General features: G+C 35.5%; 1 protein-coding gene across 1 annotated transcript; it reads right to left on the reverse strand.

Annotated features, from left to right (window-relative positions):
- Positions 1–5781: 5781 nt before the first annotated feature.
- Positions 5782–14188, reverse strand: LOC129048983 (tripartite motif-containing protein 51-like). The gene is made up of 7 exons (XM_054526206.1): positions 14042–14188; positions 11583–11997; positions 11204–11299; positions 9171–9401; positions 8431–8453; positions 7379–7476; positions 5782–6281 (listed from the first exon to the last, which is right to left on the reverse strand). The coding sequence occupies exons 2-7, from the start codon at positions 11991–11993 to the stop codon at positions 5782–5784; spliced, it is 1359 nt and encodes a 452-aa protein (XP_054382181.1). The 5' UTR covers positions 11994–11997; positions 14042–14188.
- Between the last annotated feature and the right edge of the window lie 423 nt (positions 14189–14611).

Raw genomic sequence — 14611 nt, forward strand, 5'->3', positions numbered from 1 at the left:
CTCATACGACGTAATATAATTTTTGCATATCTTTATTTTCAGTATCTTTTTGTTTCTTATTTTAAAATAATGTTCATTTTAGAAACTGTAAAGATCAAGAAAGCCACGGCAGAAAATAAATATCTGCCTAATTCCATCAGAAAAATATAAAATCATGGTTATATTCTTGTGGGTGTAATTCTAGCCCCTTTCCTATTTTAAATATATTTTTGTTTACATATACACAAAACCCAGTAAATCTCTCTATATGTAGGGTATATAATAAACACATACTTATTTGTTCTTTTTCATATTTTTAATATTTAGAGGTTTTTTTATTCCTAAATCTTGACTATTGCCAAACATTGACTATCCCCAGGTTGATCTTATATGTATTGAAAGGGTTTAGGTCATTGGACAGCCAGAAATGGCTCCATCTTTCTGTCCAGGGATTATCAAAGTGTCTGGCTTGGGAGTAAGAGCATGTTTTAAACAGTTCGATTGGTTGGCCAATGGCAGCATATTTTTAACTTACCCATCGCCCCAGCTTATTTTGTTGTTGTTCTTAAGAGACGGGTTCTCACACTGGCTCCCAAGCTGGAGTTCAGTATGCAATCTTAGCTCACTGCAGCCTCAAACTCCTGGGCTTGATCAATCTTTCCACCTCAGCCTCCAAAATCGCTAGGACTACAGTCACATGCCACAATGCCCAGCTAATATTTGTACTTTTATTTGTCGAGACAGGGTGTCCCTACGTTGCCCAAGATGGTCTCAAACTCCTGGCCTCAAGCAATTCTCCCACTTAAGCCTCCCAAATTTATGGAATTACAGTAATGAGCCACTGCTCCTGGCCTTATTTATCACTTCAGAGTTTGTCCTTCCTTTCTAGGTCTATGACATGAAATGACTTTGCCCGTTCTATAAAACATTCGTCTGTCATGGTCATATGAAGCATTACAAAATTGTTTTTGATGTTTCTTCATGTTTTATGTTGAGTATTCTAACATGGTAGTGTGGCTTTTTTAAAAAGGACAAAAAAAAAACACAATAGATGGTTGACTAATCACAAACAGGACTTTAACGATCACAGTTGTGCTATCATTTATTATGACATATTAAAAAAGCAGCACTTACTTGTAATGTGCCTTGAGACAAATCATTTAGCAACTTGATTTCTCAGACCTCAGTTTCCTCCTCTTGGAAATACTAATATCAACTGTGTGTAGTCTATCTTGAAGAATTAGAAAAATTGTGAGTAAATAGTTTATTACCAAGCATGATTGCTATGGTTACTTTATCGTTGTTACTGTTGTAGCATCGAACCACTTACCACTTTAGGTTATTTGTTCGAAGTCAAATATTATTAATTAATACATATTTCAAAAACTAGTCTTTTCCATTTTATTTATTTATTTATTTTTTAAAGGATGGAGCCTTGCTTTGTAGCCCAGCCTGGATTGCAGTGGTGTGGCACGATCTCAGCTCACTGTGACCTCTGCCTGCCCGGTTCAAACAATTCTCCTGCCTCAGCCTCCTGAGTACCTGGGACAACAGACATGTGCCACCATGCACGGTGAATTTTTTGTATTTTTAGTAGAGACTGGGTTTCACCATGCTTTCCAGGCTAGTCTCGAACTCCTAACGTCGTGATCCGCCAACCTTGGCCTCCCAAAATGCTGGGGTTACAGGCTTGAGCCACCACGCCTGGCCATACTAGTCTTTAGAGTTGATTGAATGTGGAAGTTTAGTTGACAAGTGGCTGGTTCAAATTGTTAAATTAGAAATATTCGATGTTAGAATTGTAGAGTGCCCTTGTGTTTCTCTTCCATATCATTTGGGCAACTAGTAAACAGTATACTGTTTTATCAAGAGGTATGTCATCTATGCTCCAAGCAGCCACAGCAAGTATTCAGGGGAGTCATTTCCAGGAATTTCTAATGCTCTGTTTGATATTGAAAGGAAAGTGGACCCATGCAAGGCTAAGGGAGAAGTGAAGAGAAAGCTTTGTTGCAGCCTTCACTGTCCAGGCAGCTTCAGAGGCTTTGAAACAAGTAGCCTAAGAGGATTCCTTAGAGAACCCATATTGAATTTGTGTGGTATGTCACTCAGAAAGAATGACGTTGGGTATATTGATGTATTTTAAAATTAGTATATTAGAAATAAAGATGGATAGTATAGACAGTTATGTGAGTGTTCATATTTGTCTGTGTATATATTTTTTCTTTTATTTTCTCATTGTGGATTAAAAATAAAACATCAAAATTTATAATTATGCAAGTTTATTCTGAAGTGAAAGAATCAAAGTCAGTATTAAATCCAAGGGGAATGGACAAATATCGTAAAACTCTCATCTGGCATTTTCGGGGAATCAAGTCTAATGTGTTCATGTCGCTTCACACATGGGAAATCATCAGTTTGTCATAGAGCACACTGCGGAATATGCGCAACTGCTCCAAGCCAGAGGTCTCACACCCTGCCTGGCCTCCCAAGGCTGAGAGGATCACTATCTCAGCACACTAGTTGGGACACTGATTAAATTACACTGTTAGTATATGTAATTACTCTATAGCATAAGAAATCATTATTTTTTATTAAAATATTTTATTTATGTAAAAACTATAATATAACACAGAAGTATAGAGAAAAACAGTAATGAATATTTGTGAACCTGCTAGCCATATTAAGAAAATAACATTTCCAACATCTTTTGTTCCCCATGCACTAGTGACAGTTGTACTTTTTCACTTTCTTGAATGTTGTGTTTATCTTTATTTCCTCTGTTATTCTTTATAACTTTATCACACATGGCTATATTATTTACATGTTTTGTGGTTTGGCTTTATGTAGTTTTGAACTTTTTTAAATAAAATCATACCCTGTATAGTTTTATGGTATTTGATTTTTTTCCACTGGTCTTTAAGTGTTCAGATAGATAGATAGGTAAGTAGATAGATAGATAGATGGATAGCATTTATTCAAATGAAAGGAAGATTCAGGGTCCGTCAAGACAGAGAAAACATTTAGTAATGTGAATAGGGAAAGTTAATATAAAGAATGATTAATTATAACAGCATTTGAGCAAGGAAATATTGTCTAGTAGAATGTAAGGAGAAGTCTAAATAATACGTGGTGAGCACATATAAGGAATTGCCATTGTTTCCAGGGTGAAGTTGGAGTAGCCAATGAGGAGTCCCCTCACCCCTTGGCCTCACTGAATGTTAAGAAGTCGCTGTGCTGTTGCGTTTGAAAAACTTGCTTTAAATCCACACTTCAGAGCTCCCCGGAAACTTGGCTTCTGGGCCACTTGTAAAGCTGTTTACGAAGAAATGTCATGCCAGACATGCTCCACTGCAAATTTGGCAAAGGGCAGTATCAGGAGAAGCTCATGGCTGCTGAGTTCTCCTGGCCACCATGAACTTCAGGAAGTGGGTGCTACAGCAGCTGCCTGAACTACACAATCTGGGCATTGGTGTATCCCTGTATGCCCTCTGGGCCAAACACTGGAGGTGTCATTTCCAAAGCAGATTGGAAGCGCTTTTTTGGAATTTCTCTCCAATGCTTTGTCCTCACAAAGACTGACATCTTAACACGTGGCAAAGAGAAAAATATTTGAAGGGTCCAGATCTATTTATGTAAACAATCAAGAGTGAGTTTGTAGTGAAAAACCCAAAGTTGGATAAATGGTGCATAATAAAATATATTTTTTCATTTTCTGCTGTTGTACATTTGGAATGATTTTTGTATTTTGATTTTGTGAATCAAACACCACATGTTCTCACTTATAAGTGGGAGCTGAACAATGAGAACACATGTACACAGGGAGGGGAACATCACACACTGGGGCCTGTCGAGGGTAGGGGGCCAGGGGAGGGATATCACTGGGATAGCTACCTAATGTAGATGACAGGTTCATAGGTGCATCAAACCACCATGGCACGTGTTTACCTATGTAACCAACCTGAACATTCTGCACTTGTACCCCAGAACTTAAAGTATAATAATAAAAAAAGTTTTATGTCTCAATGTTGATGTTAAATTTTCATAAATTAAATTATATATATATATATGCATTTGAAAAATTAGGCAAAACATCAAATTCGTTTATTTCAAACTTCTTATTTTATACGTTAAAATTTTTTTATATATATATATATAAATTCTCTTCTGCATGAAAAATGCTTATAGTTTCTTTCCTTGATTTCAAAGCTTCCTGTATCTTATCCTGGTTAATTTTTAAGTTTCCTAACCATTACCTTCCAAAACATTATTCAATATTCTAACTTCTAGTATCAATTAATGGAATTCACAATTTATCTAAATAAATCACTGTAATATAACATTTGTGTGTTTCAATTCTTTTCTTAAACTTCTCTTTGAGATTCATTAATTTATTGCATTTTGGTGTTATCTCTGCTTTGTAAAATTCTTTTGTACGATGAGATCACAATTTATTTAGCAATTCTACTGTTGATGAATATTTATTTTGTTTCCAATTTGGAGCTACTATAAAAATTTTTGCAATGATCAACAGTGTGTTTATCTTGAAATACACATAGGCAGTCTGTGGAATGTATTTTAGAATCAGAATATCTAGCCCATAAGGAATGCTCATAGTCAGTTCGCCAAAAAGTATTTCAGTTTACATCCCCCCAGCCATGAATAACTTTCATTGATTCTTTATCTTTCACAACATGCAATATTATGTGTCTTTAAATTTTGCTAATTTTTATGGAGGCCTGTAGTTCAACTTATGGATTAATTTTTATTATTCTGAGGGCTAATAAAAGTAATTGCTTTTTCATATTTGTCCAGATATTTATGCCTCCAATTTTATGAAGTGCTTGTTCAAATATTTTCCCAATTTTATGTTCGGTTCATTTTCTTTTATTTATTACAATCATTAATCAGATGTATTGTATTTTATTGCATATATGTTGGGATAAATATTTTTCTCCACTCTTGGTTTGCATTTTGATTCTTGGATGGTATATTTTGAAACACAGAAGTCATCATTTTTGATATAAACTAACTAAATTTTTCTTCTTAATTCTTACTTTTTTGTCCTGGTTAGGAAATCTTTCTGTGTGAGAATATTTTATTGTGTTCCCTTCACCTTCAGAACATGAATCCATGTGGAAATGCCTGTGTATGGTTTGAGGTAAGGGTCAGTATTCAGTTATGTCCATTTGAATATTTAATTGATCCAACATTGTCCTGATCCCCTTGTAAATTTCACTGTAGAACAGCACTCTAATAATGCATGAGCATTTGTATATAAGATGAGATTTACAAAGATAAGCACAGCATAGGAGGTTAAATAAGATTACCTCAAAGTATAGGTTCATAAATAAAACACATGGATAAGTATAATACTGTTAGATGAAGAGAAAGAAAATATTTCCAGGTTACCACTGAGTCTTTTTACTCCAAGTTTTTTCATGAAGCCCAAGATCTCTACTTTCTTCCATTGATTTTAACTTCTTTTAGACAACTCTGTCATCTATTATTTCACTTTGTGACATTCAGAAATAATTAAAAACCAGAAAATATATTCTATGCCATACAACTTGGGTAACCATTTTCCAAAAATGATTAAAAAAGGAACCAATAAACATGGTTTTCGTGTTTTCACCATATTTAATAGAAACACTATAAATGAGTTTTGATGACATTAGAATGCAACTAAAGACATCAAATATAACTTATTTGTCCTGTTTGATGAGGTGCAAAAAAGAGGGCTTTCTGGGATAAACAGTTTCCCAGAGCATATGGACTTTTCTCTCATTTCTGACTTTTCTCTTGTCAGAAGTGACTACAGCAAAAGATAGGCCTGAGAGGAGGTGAGAAGGAGCAATTAGGGATGGTGTATATCAGGGAACTTTGATCAACATCAACAAAGCTCATGGTTCTACCTTCACAATCCAGGAATAATCCTACTGTGCTGGTAGGTCTTGGAACATATTGTACCACAAGTGGGGAGGTGGTAAAGAGACTGCAGTGAGTGTCCTCCTTAACACATCCAAGAAGAAAGAGTCCCTCCTCTTCATCTATCTTGTCATTCTGTCTCTTCTCTTTCCAATAATTGTTACAGACACCAAAAGCCCAATTCCAAGAGTCCCCCACGTGAACCTCCCAATAATGTTTGCCAGATGTGAAAGCCCGAGCCCCCCATACAAGAAAAAATTCAGACTTTGCAGTGATATGGGGATCATCTTGAGGGTCACATCCAACATTCATGCTTCTCAAATCTCTATACAGGAAGATATGACTATTGGCTCTTTCAGGCTGCAGAGTAAAATCGACTGCAAAAATAATTTTTAAAAAATATAGATACATGTAGTTAATAGAAATTAGAATTTTTGAGGGAAAAGTTGTTCTACCAAGAATTTACTTTACCGAGAAATGTGAAGTTACAAGGACAGGAGAATTGTGACTACAACATTTAATAAAGTATAAGGATGATTAATATTCTCTATACGAAGAACAAAACCCCAAAAAAAGACATTGAAAATTTATTGAAAACCTAAAAATTAGAGAGTCAAATATAAGAACAGCCTGTTTTAATCCAATTTCCAATGTAAGAGTGAAGTATTTTATGCCCCGAATGCCCTTTAGCTATCAAGGTCATTATTATTAAAATATTTCTTGTTCTTAAATACTAGTGATATAATTTTGGCAAGAATGGGAAGATTTTAGCTTACTCAAGCACTGCTCTAGATAACTGGATGAAAGTCAATATGTTCAAATTATAAGTGGTAACTTAAGGCAGATTTTTGCAAAATCTTTTACCAGTCACTCTGCAGACGTCCCTGCTAGCTCTAGACTGAAACCAAATTTTAGATGTCACATGTAGCTCTTCATGTTGTAACTAAACTGAAATTATCATTTCTATTTTTACTTCCTATTTACATAATAATTTCTTCTTTCTTTTTACATGTTCAGTCAAAATTTTACATTATAACAATAATATATATTTATTGTAAAAAAATACAAATACTCCAACAAACTGCAGTGAACTCTATTCCCCAACGAAATGTGCTTAACAATTCAAATGAAATACAGTAAAGAAATGTAAAATTTTTATGTAACCTTGGATTATTAAGCTTCCTTCTGAGCATTGTTCCATTTATTCAATTTTTTATTTCTTATGTCATTCCATTTACCCAATGTGTAACTCTAAACATGTGAGCCCAGAACATATTTGTTTTTCACTATGATTTACTCTTCATGTTATAAATTGGACTATAAATAGAAACACAGATATAAAAGGGTTGCATAGTCATATGGTTCACTTCCTGCTGAAATGAAACAAAGATTTGATAAAGGGTCAAATATTACCCCCATGATTCTAACAAGAAGTAATACACTGTGGGAATTCTGCCAATGGGCTGACACTTACCTCTGAATCCATTGAGCCTGTCCAGCAGTCCAGTGATGGGCCCTGCACTGAGCTCTGGATTCGCAGGCTCAGACACTTGCAGCAGCAGGGACTCATACCTGCAAGGAGAAAGATACAGTTACCACATCTACAGCCAAAAAAATACAGAAAAATCACCACTTTTATTTAAAAGACATTTCATGAGAATCCCTTTAACCGACACATTTGCTAATTCCAAAATTATCCTTTTCTTTTTCAAATTCATTCTTATTAACAGTTCCTGATTTTCAAGCACGATGGAAAAGCCTATGTGAGTGAGAATTCATTTGGATCTTTCTTCGTATTGCTCCAAATTAGTAAGGATCATTAGTCTTAAGACTAGGAGAATATTCAAAAATGAAATTCTGGGTTCCAGACCTCACCAGAAATTCCTGAAATCAGTGTCTGGAAAAGTGGGGTTATTTTTAAGTCTGCTGCATCTGTTGCTTCTTTCTCAAGGCCAGGGTGTTTAAACTTGCACCAGGCAGGGAGATCTGCCTTTTATAGTTGAGGTTCTCTGGAGGCCTATACAGTTCAAACATTCCAAATAGTTTGTTTCATCCATTTTTCAGAATGATATATTTAAATATAAACTAGAAATCATCAACATTTTTCACTGCTAAAATACTTTCCCCTTTTCTGTCTCAAAGTCTCTCTCAAAGTCCCCTGGTTGACTTTGTAGCCATGTAGTAAATGTAATATTTTCTCTTTCAAATATGAAGGCTTTTGAGCAATAAAAAGGAAATTAGGAATAGAGATGCTCACTTCCTTTATTTTTCTTTCATTTATTTATTTTTTGTTTTCTTTCTTATTTATTTATTTATTTTTGGTTTTGCAGAACTTTCATTGAACTGCTTAATAAAATCACTGAGTATGGCAACAAAATAGATGACTACAGGGGGTGGGGGATGGAGAAAGTACAACCAGCACAAGGCAGTATCACTATCTGAATCAATTATACCTTCAATATCAAAGTTCCTGCTTGATATTTGTGGAAACTGAAAGCATCTGCTAAAATCTTGGTATGCACTCACCTGTGTAATATATCTCCAAAAGCCTGTAAAAAAAAAAAAAATAGAAAGGTTTAGTGCTTTCCACAAGATGCATCTTCCACTAAGTTCAGTGTGAGATTTTGAGGCAGTTTCTGAAGATATTATTTTCCTACAATGTTCCCTCCTGGAAAGCATTTTCTGTGTCTTTTGTCATGAAAGTCCCAGTCTATCATATGTCATGGATTAATGTCCTGATAAAGTCTAAGTCTTGAAGACATTCTCTTTACAAGTGAAGGGAGAGGAGGTCCACAGAGTCTATGCTCTGCGGTAACCATAAAGAAGCTACTCAGTCATCTTCCCTAAGCCCTGTTACCAAAATGAGTGGACCCCAAAATAATACTAGTGTGATCCTAGATTCCCAAACTTCTCCATCATGCCATGTCTCCAAATTAGCCTAAATGCCAATGAATCACTTCTCATTTTATCCACTTTCAAAAATCCTAAATAAATCACTGACTTTTGATGGGAAATATTTCTTGGGGCTGTCTGTTACCCTGGCCATTCTACAAAATTTTGTTGCTGGTGGATAAAGTAGGAGGGACCTTCGGTCTAGTAGAATCACTAGGAGAGGCTATACCCTCCCAACCAAGTAGCATTAGTTATCGAATCATATTTTTGGAAACAAATCATGGAAGGGAAGGGGGAGACAGATTTCAGGAGCGAGGAAAAACACCCATGCATGTGAATGTTCAACATCATGATACCCTGTGGTCAGTCTGTACCTGGAGTAGCTCCACATCTGCTTTATGGCACATTTGCTTCAGATCCTCATACATTCCTCTTAAAAGCTCCCTCAAATGTTCCATTCTGGCTTTGCTTTCATTGAGTTGCTGAAAAATGTCCTCGCCCTCCATTCGCAGCCTCTCCAAGTGTTGTTGCTCTTCTTCATAGAGAAATGCAGGCATCTTCTGATATTCAGCTCTGATTGCTTCTATCCTTAAACTCACATAATGCTGCAGTGACAATTAGTCAAAATAGAAATGTTTTATTCATCTTTTGAATTTCACTGATTTCTCTTAGCATTCTGAACACCCAATATTTTAATCCTCAATCTTGTCAATTCTCAGATTCCACAAAATTTTATTCCTTTCCTTTTTTTTCTGTACTAATATCAACATAGTTGTTTCTGCCCAGTTACATTTGCTTGATTAATGATAAAATGTTTTCTAAGATAGTTATATAAAAATGGATTTCTCTCCTCCACACCACATTTATAGAAAGAAAACACAGTTCTTGCTTAAGAATCAAACTATCGAGTTATATTGACTAGGTAAGAAACCACTATTTCTATTTTGGAGAATTGGAGCAAGTTATGTAAAACCATTATATGAGAAATGATGACATGACCACAGACTAGCATTGTCAACTCAATGCATTTCACCCAGCATAACATATTCTAATAAGGTTTCATTTATTCTCTTCCAAACTCACTGTAATCGGCAACATGGACTTCTTTGTGGTTCCTCAAACCCCCAAATAAATGCAAATTAAATATTACTACACATGCTGTTTTATATACCTATAATTATTTTCATATATATATATACATATTTCTCATATACATACTCATATATATATTTCTCAAATATAGGTATATATGGATATATGAGGAATATATATGTGTATCTGTGTGTGTGTATATACACATTCCTCATGTATATCCATATATATATATACCAACACCCAGATACACATATATATTCATATATTTATGAGGAAGGGGAAGGCAGACAGGAGGATATATATATTTCCTCCTGATCAAGATTTTGTTTCAGTGTGAATTTTTCCATGAGCCTTTTTTCTGACCACCCTATTTAAAACTCAAACCCTCATCCCCAGTCCCTGGCCTCTGTGCTCCTTTTCTACTTACCTGCTTGATTATTCTCCAAAGACACTACTACACTCTAACACATCATGTACTTCATATATCTGCATGGTGACCATTTGCTTTTCTCATTTCCATTGCAAGATTTGTGTGTTCTTTCTTCTTTACTCCTTAATTTTCCAAGTTGATATTTGACATAGACTAGCTACTCATAAAATATCTTTCAATGAATTAATATTAGAATAAATTAATGAATTAATATTAGATATCATACCCTCAATATAAACATCCACAAAGAGAAAATCATTTCTAGAATTCTTCTCAAGTCCTTAGAGTTCTCCTTATATTAAATACTAGTTCCCATATTTCTCACATATTTATGTCTTCATCAAGACACAAGTCTACATTTCTCACCACTTTTCCCATTATGTGTTATGACTTATTCAATATTAATTAGTTCTGATACTTAATTTCATGCTTTCCCTAAGTTTGCACTCTTGCTCCTTCTGCCTGAAATTTAGCTCACATTTCAATACACTTGCCCACCAGGATTCAAATTCATACTGACTCAGCCTTAGAAGGGTCACCTGAAATTTCCATGATTGACAAATAACTCTTGTGTCCAGAATTTATCCAGGCAGCCCACTGGGAGCTGTGAAATGGCCCAGTTTCTTGTATTTGTTGGGGTATTGCTATAGGTTTGTATGGAAACAGATGAGAATGCTTGGGTAACATCTGTGGTCTGATTAGAAATCCTACCGAAGAGTCACACTAAATTACATAAAAAATTAGGGTGTTTTTTTCTCAAGTGTTTTTTCCTTGTTTATTGAATTCCAGAAACATTATGGATTGAAATCAAGTTCCTATTTTAAGAGTCACCCATTTGTTCACTATAAGTTCCTGGAGAAGGCAGAGTAATATGGTACTAACCTTCCAGCATCTGGTTCTGGTGGTTTCCATGTTCAGGTTTCTGTGATTTTCACAAGATTTTTCCCATAAAGACAGCATTTTTTTTAGGAGCTCCTCCTGCAAAAGAACCATGAATTGAAGCATAAGTGAAGACAATAAAGTATCATTCACACTCTGATATATGAAGGACCCAAAATGAGAGTAGAATTAGCCCACAGAAAATAGAGTTTGCTTTGTTTCTCCTCATGTTTGTCAAATCTGAGAGGTGTGAAGTCAAGGAACCTCATAACAGACATGCTTAAAGTGACACAGAGATGTCATCATCCAATCTCCAAGGAAATAGACTTACAAGAATTTCACGTGTCCTGTATAGAAATAGATCTTCAGAGGCATCGCTTACCCGGTGTTCCTCAGCAGCCCACTCAATGGAACAGTGTCTGTGATTCCGGTGCTCCTGAGAGTTGGAGCACAGCAGACAGAGCAGGCTCTTGTCCACTTCACAGAACATCTTCTTTGTCTCTCTGTGCGTCCCACATATTGGCTCCTCAGAGCTAAGGAATTGCCGGGGGCTGGCTTTTCTGGCAATGGAAGCCATGTTCTTCAAACAAATGTTAGTTTTGAGGTTTCTCTGTCGTGTTGTCTTCTTGCATGTAGAGCACTGAGCAAGAACTGCCGTGTCTTGCCAGTTGAGGTAGAAACAGGGCTGGCAAAAGCTGTGCCCACAGTCTATGGTGACTGGGTCTATGAAGTAGTTCATGCAGATGGGACAAGTGAGTTCCCTCTGGAAGACTTGCAAGATTCCAGAATTCATGTTTCTGAAGAAGAAAGAGCAGCATGTCATTTTGGGGTCTGGGTTGGTGAAAACCTGTGAACATGTGGTGATATGTGATAGCTATATTTTCTTCTTGACAGTGCTCATTAAAGCGGAACAAACGATTTCCTCTGTAACAGAAATGAAAAACTCATACACAAAGAGAGACTTTAGGCTTTATAGCAGACACTACTGACTAGATGACTCACAACCTCTTCTACTCCTAGTTCCTGCCCATAACATAATGCAAATCTGTTCAAAAACCTATTCCCTGGATGTCGATATGAAACTCGGGTTTTAACCTTAAGTGGTCTAGAATAAAACATGGTTGTCCCTATTTCTCTTTCAAATAACTACTGAATGACTATGGGAGAGGAGTAGAAAATCTACATTGGGTAACAAAACATGAGAAGATGGTCAGAGGGCGCTATGATATATTTTTAGAGAGAGGGACCCAGAGGCTGGCTCTTTAAAACAAAAACAACCCCAAAACAAACCAACCCACCAGATAAACAAAAAGACAGCAATTAAACCAGTCTAGGATCACTAGGAGATAAAATAAATAATGAAAAATATTGGGTTTATTTTTCTTATGGCTTAAATTAACTTCTTCTTTGGGCTACTCAAACTATGAACTGCCATATAGTCAGTTTTTTAAAAACTGAAATATATATAATTATATTAATATGGTATTATGGTTAATTTTAGGTGTTGACTTGACTGGATTAAATAATACATGGAAAATTGGTAAAGCATTATTTCTGGGTGAGTCTGTGAAGGTGTTTCCAGAGAGACATGTAAGTTGGTGAGCTGAGTGGGGAACAGCAGCCCTCAATGTGGGTGGACACTATCCAACCAGCTGGTAGGTCAGACTGAAGATAAAGGGCAGAGAGAAGGCAGTTTCCTCTCTCTTTCCTGAAGCTGATTCTAACTCAGCCAGGATATTGATATCTCCAGGACACTAGCTTAATGACAGCCTATGTTCAACTTCTCAGACTCCATAATCAAGGGAACAAATTCCCCTAGTGGACTTCCTCTCCTGTACAGTGTCATGTGTAGAGTGAGGACAGATATATGATCTGAGGGACACATTAGACAGTTCGTTATTGTTTGAACATCATATGGTATACTTACACAAACCTAGATGGTATAGCCTACTACACACCTATGGTATACAGTATAGCATATTTTTCCTAGACTACAAACCTGTATGGTATATGATAGGCAATTGTACCACAATTCTAAGTATTTTTGCATATATATATATATATATATATATATATATATATATAGTTATGTACACATCCTATGGTTCTATCTCTCTGGAGAACCCTGACCAATAGAAACTGTAATCTATGCTTTGGCAGTTTGAAGTCCTTTACCTTACTCTCTTTTACTAAACACTGCTGAATTTAAGTGCCAAAAGTGAAAACTTAAGAATTGCAAGTATTTTTCAGAGGTCATCTGAGCCATTTCAAGGAATTTTTCACAGTTTCACCTGAGGTAAGCCTCAATTAAAATGACAACTAGTATCAAGTATCAAATCATTCCTTATACAGTTATCTGCTAAACAATTGTGTTTTGATTTCTATGCTAGGGTATTTTGGAGAGCATTCTTATTTCCTCTAGTATCACCATTTTTAATTCATTATTGCCTCAGTAACTTAAAATCATGTCCAAGAACTTAAGGTTATGAAAGCACAACATTTACAGTATTCAATAATTATCCTTTTTTACTTAATTAAGTGTACCAGTATTAGTACATGCAGTACATATATATGTTTTAATGTGAATTCCATATATTCATGATGCATACAAATCTATTGCAAAAAACACTAGATATCTAAAATTTTTCAAAAATGTATTAAACACTTTTGGAACACACAAAATGACAACAATTAATAACCTCATGTCATAAAATGAATGGCAATAATATGAGTTACAAATAAGATCATTAAGTAAGTTTAGACAGTTAGATATTTTTATCACTGTAATTTACTATTTTAAAGGAAGAGAGAAATAATTTTCTCCATATAAGTTACATTCACCCCAAGGTTCTATGAATGTTTCCTGCAGTAATTCTTCCAAGAAAAAATTCTGTTAAGTACTCCCCAAGATCAGGAGCTCATTCCCTGCAGAGTTGACTTTCAGAGGTCACCTGAATGCAGTTAACTCTAAGTGCTGTCCTCCTCTGGAGAAATATGAGCTTGTCTCTTCTACATCCTTTTATGTGAATCTTTGAAGACCACACCCACCTCTTTAGTGATATTTATGGTATTAAGAAAGGTGGAGACAGAGACGATTAGGTTTATGCAATATTTACTACACACCTTTTCATCACTGATTAAATTAGAACCACACTGTCATTGTAAAAACCACTGCCTGAATGAGGCATATCAATCATCAATCTTATCAGAGTAAACATATGCTAGAAATTAACTAAAATTGATTAATACTGTTTCTTGAGTTTCTTCCAAGGCACAAGCATTCTTCTAAGTGCACATTTATTTATTTATTTATACCAAAGAAAGTTTCCCGCTCTGGAGTGCAGTGGCACAATCTTAGCTCACTGCAGCCTTGAATTCCAGAGCTCAAGTAATCCTCCCACTTCAGCTTTC

Source organism: Pongo abelii, chromosome 9, assembly GCF_028885655.2.
Source record: "Pongo abelii isolate AG06213 chromosome 9, NHGRI_mPonAbe1-v2.0_pri, whole genome shotgun sequence".
Classification (NCBI taxonomy): Eukaryota; Metazoa; Chordata; class Mammalia; order Primates; family Hominidae; genus Pongo; species Pongo abelii.